Source organism: Sander lucioperca, chromosome 5, assembly GCF_008315115.2.
Source record: "Sander lucioperca isolate FBNREF2018 chromosome 5, SLUC_FBN_1.2, whole genome shotgun sequence".
NCBI lineage: Eukaryota > Metazoa > Chordata > Actinopteri > Perciformes > Percidae > Sander > Sander lucioperca.
This window is the reverse complement of record NC_050177.1, coordinates 14,762,615-14,776,024: the sequence shown is the minus strand read 5'-3', so window position 1 is coordinate 14,776,024 and position 13,410 is coordinate 14,762,615. Positions and strand designations below refer to the sequence as shown.

General features: G+C 38.1%; 1 protein-coding gene across 1 annotated transcript in view; it reads right to left on the bottom strand.

The window, feature by feature from the left end:
- Positions 1-10,796: 10,796 nt before the first annotated feature.
- LOC118495113 (NACHT, LRR and PYD domains-containing protein 3-like) overlaps positions 10,797-13,410 on the bottom strand; it is a 45,254-nt gene continuing 42,640 nt past the window's right edge. Inside the window, exons 16-18 of the mRNA XM_036001540.1 lie at positions 12,846-13,348; positions 12,438-12,506; positions 10,797-10,815 (exon numbers count right to left, since the gene is read on the bottom strand). Of these exons, the coding sequence (XP_035857433.1) occupies positions 10,797-10,815; positions 12,438-12,506; positions 12,846-13,348 (591 nt within the window). The remainder of the gene's footprint in view (positions 10,816-12,437; positions 12,507-12,845; positions 13,349-13,410) is intronic.

Genomic DNA, 13,410 nt, shown 5'->3' with positions numbered 1-13,410 from the left:
ATGAAGACACTTCTCCTCCTCCACACATCACTACAACAGTAACAGAGGCATTTAGGTCTCTACATTTTATTCTGAAAGGTCCCAGAGGAAACAGTAGAGTCCTGTTGTGTCTGACTTTACGCTGGTGGAGACGACGGTTTGTTTTCTGACAGCAGGAGAAAGGAAATAACTAGAGGCCATCTTATGATGGATTCACACCGGCCAAATCAGGGCCGAATTACTTCCTCCCCCCTTGCTCAGACCCCACCCGTCTTCAACTCGGCCTTCATTTAGATCTCCTAAACCTCCTCTGTAGTAGTTCATGTTACAACATGGAGATTTATCTTCAACACAAGAGTCGTCCAAACTTTCTCAGGAAATAAGAAGTGAAGTAGAAACATTATATTTAACTTTACAGAGCCAGAAACTAACCCTGAAGAGACCAAAGACTAACGTGGTGTTAACGTATCAAACAGCAACTTACAGTTTCAACTTACAGGATCTACAAAACAGAAATAAAGGATCTATGAGACAGAAATAAAGGATCTATAAGACAGAAATAAAGGATCTATAAGACAGAAATAAAGGATCTATAAGACAGTAACTCGGCCAGATACCCACACAGCATGGCGGTGGATCTTTGTGAATAAGACGCCAGTTTTAATTCATCCCAAGTCCAGTTGTGTTGGTTTCTCTGCAGCTTTCTGCTCTTAAACTAAACTAACCACAGCTTGAGTTCACGAGTCAAACGTTACAGACATTAGAGTTAAATTACCTTCAGCTGGAGCTTCACACGGAGAGAAAAAGCTGCGTCACTAAATCTGGAAAGTGAAAGTAAACTTTAAACAGGAAACAAGAGCAGTGGCAGTTATAGGGGGGGGGGGGGGGCAAGGCCCGTTATATTAAGCCTTGACCCCGCTCTGGCCCCCCTAACTGTGTAAATACTTTAATACATCTTTATCACCAAAAAGGGGATATATTATTGATGTGCAGTGATATATGAAATGTAGGTTAACACAGATTGAGTATTCTTGTGTTTATTGTTATATGTTTATCAGTCTTTGGAGAACCAAACCTATTGGGGTGATTAATGTATTTAGTTCCCCTGAAATCACATGTGACCCCAGCCTGGCCCCTCCATTTGAAATGGTCTAGAACCGCCACTGAACTGCCAGAGAGGCGCAGCATTACCAAATATAGGAAATAATAAATGGAACTTCTGACAGTTAACATGTAATAACAAATATAATAGAGTTGTTTTTAAATCTAAAGTATGTTTTGATTATAACAGAGGATGGCGTGTTGAGAGTACACACAGACTCCAGGGTGATTAAAGATGTTTGTCCTGAATTCATTTAAAAACAATGAGACCGGGGGGGGGGGGGCTCTAGCTCACCCAGTAAGAGCAGCATGTTGGCTGAGTCCTGCAGTCCCCCATCTCTCTCCCCCTTTCATATCTATCCTCTTTCACTATAATAAAGGGAAAAGCCCCCAGAAAATAATCTTTAAAAAAACAATGAGACCGTTGGCTGGTTGGTTTACTCCAACATTCATCCAGACGCCTAACTGCACTAGTTGGAACAATATACAATACTCAATATAATATAATACTAAATCACAATATCAGTAACGTTATCTCCAAATAACAATATTTCCATCGGCTGTTCTTCAGTGGAAAGTTTATATTCACTGTACCAACGGTGCCTTTATACTCACATAACACATACACTAAATGGGGTATCTGTCATTTTTACAAATATATACTAAAGTAAATAATACATTCTGTTTAAAAAAAAAAAATGTTTATTAAGTATTACAAAATGAATACATAAAATGCATTAAAATGTAATTTATAAAGTGGGGTGAGTGTGTAAGATAAAAACAGAAATTAAACTAATAAAATCTGTAAAGATGTTTTAATGTGTGAATATGATTGGTGGAGCTCTGCTTGTAGTTCCTGCTGATGTCACCAGAGGGCGCCATGACGTCATCACCAGCTCAGAGATGCTGTTTCTGAATTAGATTAGATTCAACTTTATTGTCATTGTGCAGAGCACAAGTACAAAGACAACAAAATGCAGTTTACATCCAACCAGAAGTGCAAAAAAAGCAGAAAAGTGCAATGTGATATACAAAGTATAGACAGGTGGTGCATCGGCAGGACATGAAATATAGTGCAGTGTTATAAGAGCAGAATAAATATGGCTATGTAATATGAACAGTGTATGAATAACATGTACAGATGTATGTGCAACGTAGTAGCAGTGACATTATAATAGTAGTAAGAATAATATAGATATATGCAGTGTATCGTGTGGTCCTGTGGATGTTTTAATGTGGATTAAGACGAGGAGATTTAGAAGAGCGTCGAGCTACGGCTTCATTCTGAGGAAACCTACAACATTTAGTAACTTAAATTCGTGCATACTAATATATCTGAATGCAGGAATTTAGACGTCAGAAGTTTGTTCTCACCACTGTCGCACCAAATGATTGCTGAGAGTGTGGTCTACACCTCCTCTAACTGTAGAGGGTCCTGATTAGGATTGGACACTACTTCCTGTTGGAGGAGTGCCAGCTCATAGTGACCAGTTCCATATTATGGCCCTTACCCACTGCTAGAAGCAGCTCTACTCGGCTCGGCTCTGCTCGGCCGCTGGTGCCCCGTCCTCCTTTTTCCATTGCAGATTTAGTACCGCGTGGCTGGTCGTCATAGCGACACCGCAGAAACAGCCATGACCTAACGGGACACACACACAGAACGTTGTTTTTGCTAGAAGACACATTTAGTTTCTAAAGAAGCTGGAGGCAGCAAAAAAACACACAGCTGGCTACACTATTTAACAATGGCGGGTTTGTTCAGGACACCCCCGTCTGTCGCTAGCAATGATGACGCAGTGATTAGTGACGATTCTCTCCGACCAATCAGGAGTCGGCAGGTTTTCACGTCACCTTTTGGTATCGCCTCAGCTCGCTGGAACCTGGATGGAGGTGATACTAAAAAAAGTAGCTGTTGGCAGGTACCAGGGACTTTTATCAGAATGGAAAAACTAAAAAGGCGAGTAGAGGCGAGCAGGTACCATGTGATGGAAAAACACCATTAGTTGATTTAGTTAGAGAATAAAAGAGCTGAGTCATGTTGTCTCCACATCAGTCCTGTCAGTGAACAGACCGACCGACACTAACTGCTGCTGACAGCTTTCTGATCTTCAACACAAGAGTCCTTCACACGTTCTCAGGAAATAAGAAGTGAAGTAGAAACATTATATTTAACATCACAGAGCCACAAACTAACCCTGAAGAGACCAAAGACTAACTGGGCAGAAAAATCACAATTAGATTGTTTCCCCACATGGTTGAGTCCTAATGTCCAGATAACTAACGTGGAGAGAAAACTACGTACACATAGGCAGGATTTATTGTTTTTTTTAAGGTTTTTGTTGCTTTTTTCAGAGTTTTAGTCGCCTTTTTGGAATAATTTTGACAATTTTTGAGTTTTTTTTTTTATATCTTAGCCCAAAGTCCACAGAGGCAGCCCGGCTGGTAACTGATCTTGATCAGAGCAGCTGTAAATGATGATTACATTTCATTGGATAATTGTGTTGTATAATGACAATAAAGCTGAACCTTGAACACACACACACACACACACACACACACACACACACACACACACACACACAGCCATACACACACACACACACACAGACACACACACAGACACACACATACAGACACAGACACACACACACACAGACACACACACACACACACACACACACACACACAAACACACACAGACACACACACACACACAGCCAGAAACCAACCCTGAAGAGACCAAAGACTAACGTGTTGTTAACGTATCAAACAGCAACTTACAGTTTCTTCAAACAGTCAGAAGAGTTGATGAAGAAGAGTTGATGAAGAAGAGTTGATGAAGAAGAGGGTCACTCTCCGCCTGGAGAAAAATCTCTGACACAGGTGAGCTGTTCCCTGGAATGAGTCCAAGCTCCACCTCCACAGGAGGAGGAAGAGGAGGAGGAGGAAGAGGAGGAGGAGGAAGAAGAGGAAGAGGAGGAAGAGGAGGAGACAGAAAGAATCCTGTAGAACCAGAAACACTGTGCCAACAGAGATCAGAGGAGCAGTAACTCTTCATAACAACCAGCAGTGATAAACAGGAAATTAAACTTCAGTTAAAAGTTATTTTAACTGTTAACAAACAACGACATGATGATTTATAATGTTACTGATTATTGGTAATGTTGTCTTTTGTTATTTTAGAGAGAAATACCAAAATAAAGAACAATCAAACTAACCCAAAGTCCCCAGTTAGTCTTCATCTCTGAGCTGGTGATGACATCATGGCGCCCTCTGGTGACATCAGCAGGAACTACAAGCAGAGCTCCACCAATCATATTCACACATTAAAACATGTTTACAGATTTTATTAGTTTCATTTCTATGTTTTTTATCTTACACAGTCACCCAACTTCAAAAATTACATTTTAATACATTTTATGTATTTATTTGGTAATACTATATCCCTTTATTTCAATCGTTCTTATTATATATACATACATTATTTTAATTAATTATTTTAAAATCGTAATCATTTACACAGTAAATCTGAAAGATATGACATGTTTTTATGAATGATTTTCAGACTTTGATGTGATGTATTGATCCTCTAATGGATGAATGTGAAGAATGTGGATGTAATGGAGCTGTGAGAGTGTAATCTGTTCCTCTGAGATGAAGTGAAGGACTAAATGTTTGAATCCAAGCTGCAGCAGTGCTGCTGTGAGCTGTCATGGTGTTTGATCCAGAGAGAGCAGACAGACTCCAGGGTGATAACAACTTTGGAGACATTCTCATTATGTTCTACAAAGATATTAACAGCTCGGTTATAATTCATCTCAATAACTCTAAAAGATTTCTAATTAATAGCATTTCGGCTAGTGACGTAGAAAGCCGTGCAGATGTTGACCAGCTCACCCAGAGACTGAAGGCAGGACACATTCAGAAACCGTATCTCACTCTAAACACCATGGATGGTTTATCAAAGTTTGGATGCGTGTGGAAGCACCAGAGACACAAAATAACTCCACAAATCCCAGAAAAAGAGATTTTTTTCATAATATGGGCACTAAAAAATCAAAAAATCAAAAAATCAAAAAAATAAAATAAAAACGTGCCATGAATTGGAGAATAATCAGTTTTTACAATCTTTAAATATGTGATATGCCTCTGAGTCGTGTGATGCGTCTGAACAGCCTCATCTGGTGGTTGACTGTCATTGTGCTATCTATCATCGTTCACCTAAAGGAGGGAATTGAACCCCCGACACAACAGTCCAAACGTCAACATCATTAATAATACATTATAAAATACAAATAAACGACTCAAAGTAATTTAAAATAGTTACTATAATAGTTACTAGTTAATATTTACTAATGTAAATAAAAATTATATATATATATATATATATTATATATATATATATATATATATATATATATATATATATATATATATATATATGTGTGTGTGTGTGTGTGTGTGTGTGTGTGTGTGTGTGTGTGTGTGTGTGTGTGTGTGTGTGTGTATATGATGTTGATAATTCGTTCTCTGGTTTATGTACACCTCTTCCTGATACTCCCACGAAAAGCCCAAATCCCAAGAAGGTCTGCACCAAAAAAGAGGAAACGTTATCAAATGCTGACATCCTAAAAGCCATTAATGGCTTGAATGACCGTTTTTTGAAGTTTGAAGAAATGATAATGAAAAATACAGCTGAGATTGCTGGAGTGCAGGAAAATGTGAATGGGCTGGAAATCCAGTGGAAAGGAACTGATGACACAGTGAAGAAGATGAGTGACCAGATGACAACGTTGAGGAGAAACAAGAAGAGTCGGAGCGGTACAGTAGGAGATGGGATCTCCGTCTTCTGAATCTCCCAGAAAGCAGCAACGAGGATGTGAGGAAGGAGGTGCTGGAGATTATCGCTGAAATCATCCCAGAGGAAAAGAGCAAGCTTGGATTCATGGTGGACACCGTGCACAGCTTCCCTCAACGCCGACGTCATGAAGAGAAAGAATCTTGGGATGACTGAGGATTTAACCCAACAGGAGAGACAGTGCAGAAATAAACTTTGGCCTCTTGTGAAGCAAGCGCGCGCTGACGGAAAGAAAACTAAATGGCAGGGTCCTGCTGCCATCATTAACGGTGTGAGACACACTGCGTAACTTGTTATATTTCCATTAATATGAGGTCAAATGTTCACACTGCTTAACTTGCTAAACTTCCCTTAATGTGAGGTAAAATGTTTAAGTTAAATATGCCACCCAATCTTAAGGGGTAACTTTGTTCTCCCTGTATACAATTCAAAGGGCAATATGTTCACTCCACTAGTTAAAATAAGATTTTTTCTTTTAGGAGTTAATTGAGGTACTCATGTTCAGAGCTTCCCACTTGACGGTGAGTTAATCTCTGATATTCCCTATCTCAGAGTATCTTTTCCTTAACTAGTTCCTATAACCTTAACAGACATCCAGTTCAGATTTTTCTCTTTTTTCCTTCATTATGACAGACTTCCCTTTTAGTTCCTTAAAAATAATATCTTTTAATGTCAGGGGTATACGTGACAGCACCAAAAGGAAATACATTTTTTTGTTCAGTAGACTAAATAATGCTGATTTGATATTTTTACAAGAGACTGATTCCGTGGACAGTGATGTGAAATTTTGGAGTGCTCAATGGGGCGATAAATGTTATTTTTGTCATGCCTCTCAACAATCAGCAGGTGGCGCCATTCACCTTAACAATTTTAAAGGAGATATAGTTGAATCAATGATCTCCAATGAGGGCAGATGGATAATCTTGGTTTTCAAATTAGACAATTCCTTCTTTATAGTTTGCAATTTATATAACTATAACAATACAGCTCTAGCAAAAAATATGTTTTTACAACTCTGTATGAAACGTGAAGCCTTTAAAAACAAATATAAGGATGCACACTTGATTATTGGAGGCGATTATAACGATGCTCCAGATCAGTGCTTCCCAACCTTTTTTTCTTGGCGCCTACTTATGTCTAAGAAAAGCTGAGCCCCCCCTCCGAAACCGAAGTTGAGGTAACTTTCCCTTACTTTCTTTTTTGATAGAGAGGAGTTATCAGCACTTATACGTTTCTCCGCCATGTCTATCAGCTGACCTGATGACAGCAGGGTCCCAGGTTAAGAGGTCCCGGAGGTCTGGCCTACTAAGTAGCCTGACTACAAGTTTAAGCAAAAACAAAAATACATAGTTTTTATACAGACCTTTATATTCAATTCAATTCAATTCAATTCAATTCAATTCAATTTTATTTATAGTATCAAATCATAACAAGAGTTATCTCGAGACACTTTACAGATAGAGTAGGTCTAGACCACACTCTGTACTTTACGAAGCCCCAACTATTACAGTGGTTGCCTCAAGAGCAAGCATTAGCAGTAGCTATTGCGACAGTGGCGAGGAAAAACTCCCTTTTTTTTGTTAGGAAGAAACCTCGGACAGACCCAGACTCTTGGTAGGTGGTGTCTGACGGCACCAGTTGGGGGAGTGGTGAATGGTGGCAATAATAGTCATAATAAAGATAGTGAAGCAGTGATCACAATGGTAGTCATAGTAGTTCATGTCATAGTAGGGCACAGCAGGGCGTTACGGGGTGTAGTGTGGCACAGCAGCCTGGGTGGACGCGGTTGGACGCGGCAGGACGCAGTCGGACACTGCGGGGAATCGCAGAGCGTAGCAGGGTGTAGTAAGTCCATAGCGTCAGCTGCACCCAGGACCCCGGTGTAGGTGCCACCCAATTCCAAGGCGATGTTCTATATACATTATATATTCTAGTGTAATATCATAATTTGTTTAACATGTGCAAATATTTTTTTTTTACCTCAACCTCAAACCAGATAAAGACTTGCGCCCCCCCCATGTGATCTTTGCCGCCCCCCTTAGGGGTCCCCGGACCCCAGGTTGGGAACCACTGCTCCAGATGATCTTGTAGATAGAGTACCTGTAAAATTAATTCCACTTTCAAGATTCAAAAGTACTGCATATATTTGTGAACAACTGGCAGTTATAGATATTTGGCTTTTTTAAACCCTGACATTAAGGAATTTACATGGAGCAACGTCAGCAGGTCCTTACAGTCTAGAGTTGATCTATGGCTTATATCTCCCTCTTGTCTGCAATTTGTGTCAGAATCATTACATAGCTATGCCCCACTTTCTGTCATAAATTAATTTCAATCCACTTAGTAGGAACAAAGCAACAAAATGGTAATATACGTGGTTATTGGAAACTAAATAATAATTTATTAAAAGATGATGAGTTTTGTGATTCAGTCAAAAAAACAGCCAAAAGCATATTTGGTAATAACGAAGGGAATCACATACAAAAATGGGAATATTTCAAGTTTAAAATTAGAGAAATAGCAATTAAACGAAGTAAAGTAATTAAAAAAAAATAACTTAGCTAAAGAAATAAATATTATGGATAAATTGAATGTTTTAATGAGTAAGGATAATCTTTCAGAGGAAGAAGAAATAACGTTGAAAAGATTAAAAGAGGAAATAGATAATATGTATATTGAAATGGCTAAAGGGGCATTTGTAAGGTCTTGAGTAAAATGGTTGGAACAAGAGGAAAGAAATTCAAGTTACTTCTTTGCTTTAGAGAAGAGAAATCGTAAGAGAAATAATTTAACTACTCTTAAAATTAATGATAACATCACCTCTAATTCTTTAGACATTTCAAGATATGTTGGTACATTTTATAGCAATATATATATATATATATATATATATATATATATATATATATGTCAAATATTCAGTTTGATGAATGTGATAGATTTATCGAGTCCGTTAAAGCATTTACACCAACTATATCTGAACAATTTAAAATGGACTGCGGACGTCCCATTACTAAAGTGGAAATCTCAGAGGCTGTTAGCTCAATGAAAAAAGGGAAATCTCCGGGTAATGATGGGCTTTCAGTCAAATTTTATTTGCATTTTCGGGAAACTACTTAAAATCCTCTATTTGATTTATTCAAAGAATGCACTTTAAAAAAGGAAATGTCCACAAGCATGAAGCAAGGTTTAATAAGTCTTCTCCCTAAACCTGATAAAGATCACTTATTGATAGAAAATTGGAGACCTATTACGCTCTTAAATATCGACTACAAAATTGTATCATAAGTTTTTGCTAAACGATTAAAAAGAGGTCTTCATGAGATAATAAGTGAAACACAAACAGGTTTTCTGTCTAACCGTCACATTAGCTCTAATATAAGACTTGTTCTCGACCTGCAGGACTATTCTGATAACATCAATACTGACGCACTGATAGTATTCCTTCATTTTTATAAAGCATTTCATACGGTAGAACACTATTTTTACTCAAAGCACTTCAAATTTTTGATTTCGGACAACATTTTATATCTACAGTTGAGATGTTTTATAAATATATTGATAGTTCTGTGATATTATATCCAAACACCACAAAAAGATTTCCTGTACTGAGATCAGTTCGCCAGGGCTGCCCTATTTCACCGTTCTTGTTCCTGCTGGTGGTTGAATTACTGTCATTACATATTCAACATAATCCTATTATTAAAGGTTTGTCTATTTTTGGTAAGGAAATTAGAGTTACTCAACTAGCGGATGATACGGCTCTCTTTTTGAGTGACAAACATCAGATTGAATATGCTATATCCCTAATTGACCAATTTTTCAACAAATCTAAATGTGACTTTTATGTTTGTATCAGACTGAAGAGGAAAATATGTTTAATATACCTGTTAAGAAATGTGTATGATATTTAGGTATTCATATCTGCAAGGACCACAAGGAACGTCAACAACTTAATCTTTCGTCTAAATTGAAGAAGACTAAAACCATGCTGAATTTACGGCTTCAAAGAGACATTTCTATTCTAGGTAGGATTCTTTGGACTAAAGCAGAAGGGATTTCAAGATGTGTCTACCCTGCCCTCTCTCTCAATGTCCATGATTCAACATGTAAAGACATGAATTCCATATTTATGAATTTTGTATGGAAAAACAGACGCCACCATTTACAAAAAGCGGTGCTCTCTGGTTGTAAGGATGAAGGTGGATTTGAACTTCTGGACTTTTTGGACTTGAATTACACCTTTAAGGTGAAATGGTTGAAGGAAAGTTTGAGAGCACCAGAGTCTTTATAGTACTTTATCCCCAATAATATTTTTAATAGTGTAGGAGGTCTTAAATTTGTATTGAAATGTAACTACAATATTACAAGATTGCCGTTAAAACTATCCCGATTTTATCAACAAGCTCTTTTGGCCTGGAAGCTGTGTCCTTCTCACAACTTTTCTCCACACAAGTCTATCTTATGGAATAATGAATGCATCACTAGGGGGAACAAGTCACTCTATTTGCAAAAATGGATCGATAGAGATATTATCTTCATAAAAGATCTTTTTGATTGTAATGGTCAATTACTTAATTATGAATATTTTTTCAGAGAGAAGGCATTCCCAATAACGTTCAAAGAATATAATTCAGTTTTCAAATCTATACCTAATGGCATATTAGAATTAATGAAAAGTTAAATAAAACAAAATGAAGTTACTGGTTTTAATTTTACTCTTTATATAAACGGTATGGATATTATGAGCAGCACTTGTACTAATAAGCACATTAGAAAATGCTTTCTAAATTTAAAGAAAATAACTATAACTATAATAAATTCTTCTGGAGTTCTCATTTCACTGATGTTAACTGGCTTAGGGCATGGCTTGTTCCCTTTAGATGTTGTATCACAAACAAAGTTAGGGAATTACATTTGAAAATATTACATAATATATACCCTACAAACCTATTTGTATCTAAATTCATGCCTGTTGATGATTATTGTAGTTTTTGTAAAACAGAACGAGAGTCGTTAACCATCTTTTTATGGTTGTTCATTTTGTATTGCATTTTGGAAAAGCTTTGAAAATTATATGGTATCTAAAACAAAAACAAAACATACAATCACACTTGAAGGGAAACATATTATTACTTATTTTGAATGTAAAGATAGAAAGTTATGTAATATTGTAAATCTCTTTATTTTATTAGGTAAGTTCCATATTCGTAAGGTGAAATTTTCCAGATCAACACCGAGCTTCAGACTATTCCAGGTTGAATCTGACATGTACCTTGACCCCGCATTTCCACAGGATGTGGAACTCCGCCGTCCGTCAATACCCACCGGGTCCGGATTTGTTGCGTAGCGGCTGCGGCCAGCCGACCACGAGATCTCGCGAATTCACGTATTTTTGCGCGATATAACAGGATGTAGTTTCTATAAACAGAACCACAAAACCAACAACAGTTAGTTTCCATCCAGAGGAGTAGAGGGGAAACTACTCTGAGCTGGGTTTTCAATGTGTAGTGCAGGGAGATATGACCTGCCGTGAGCACGCTGTATTTTATTTTGAAAAGTAACCGGATGTTTTATTTTGTTTCTGTGCTCGACTTACTTGCTGCGGAGCTCTCCGTCGTCCGGCAAAAATAGAAGCTCTGCGTATCTGCTGCGGAGGGCTGCAGACTGACGGAGCTGGGACGGAGTCGGGACGCAGACGTTCTGCAGTCTCAGTGTGGAAATACACACATTGACTTTAATGGAAACCAAATGACTCCGTCGTCGTTTCGGAGACGTTCTGCAGACGTTCCTCATCCAGTGGAAATTGCCTGTGAGTCTCTTAAGTTGGTATCCAATAAGAAAGCTATATTAATATCTGATGTCTACTCTAATCTCTTTGTTAAACTGCTACATTATTAACGATTTTTGAAAGTCTGTCCCCTTTGTATCTTTATTTCCTTCTATTTAGACTATTATTTTCATTTTTACTTTTATATTATATTATTTGTATATATTTTTGTATTTTATTTGTCTACGTATTGCAATGACTGAACTTCTGTAAAATACTTTTTTGAAATAAAGTAAAAAAAATAAAATAAAATACATTTGTTGTTAAACAGAGCTAAGCTAGCTAGCTTACATTTGGACTGCTGTCGATGCTCCGTTACTGACTGAAAGATTTAATGACTGTAGACACTGACTACTCATTACACAAGCTGAACATGTTTCCTAAAATATGAAATCCATCCCCCCTCTGTCTTCTTTCCTCACTGATACCAACAGTGAAGTCTTCAACACAAACATATTAATGTGGGAGGGAATCAAACCTCCAACAGACTCAATGAGACAGCTTTTCTGTCCCATTGATGACATGTTACTGCAGTAAAAGTACTAATAGCACAGAGTGAAGTTACAGCAGCTGGCTGAGCAGATAACTAACGTGGAGAGAAAACAGACAGACTCTCTGCTCCCTGAACGCAACACTATATGAAAATGAAAAAGTGAAAGACTAACGTACTTGATGCTCTGATTGGAGGGTTTCTCACGCTGCAGATCCACCTGGAAGACCTCTGGGACACCCAGACATCTTATCGTGTGTAAAAGTTAAACAGAAAGACCACAAACACTCTCACAGTAACTTTATGCTTTTATTGTGAAAAGAGACAGAACTCAAAACTAAACATGACACAAGTCAACGGCATTTCTACAATTTCATGATCACAGCTTCCATCTTTAAAGGACTGGAAGTGGAAAAAGTTTACAATGTTCACGAGGAATCTGTTCAATCATTCTGAATTATTTTATACAAAGTTCATTCATTAGTTCATAACAATAACCTGAAATATTTCCGTAAGTGTGATCCTGTACAGACTCAACTGATCAGCAGTGAGAAACAGGAGGAGACTCTCCGTCCTACACAGAACACAGAGACACTGAGGAACCAGGAGACATGAACCAGACCCCAAACCCAGGATAGAGAGGCTGAGTGAATGTGGTGTTGAAGGTGTGGAGGAGGATCAGTGAGTCAGAGGAGACTGAGTAGAAGGACAGAGAGCCAGCAGGACAGTCCACATACACTGCTACTCTGTTAGAGACAGAGGAGGAGGAGATGGATGTTTCTCTGTTATTGTGCCTGACAGAGTAACAACTATCAGAGCAGATCAGACTCCAGGACTGATCATTCCATCCAAACACACAGTCATTACTGAATCCTCTCCTCCTGATTCCTCTGTAACTCACTGATATATAAACCTTTCCTCTCCTCTCAACCTCCCAGTAACAGCGACCAGTCAGACCATCTCTACACAGCAGCTGAGGACAGTCAAACCTCTCTGGATGATCAGGATATGACTGATCCTCCTCCACTAATGTCACCTTCCTGTTGTTGTCAGACAGTTTGAGGTTTCTGTTCACTGTGTTTGTGTCCAGTGTGAGTTCACAAGAATCTGACGGAGAGAAGGAGACACAACACAGCTGCAGTTATTAACCAA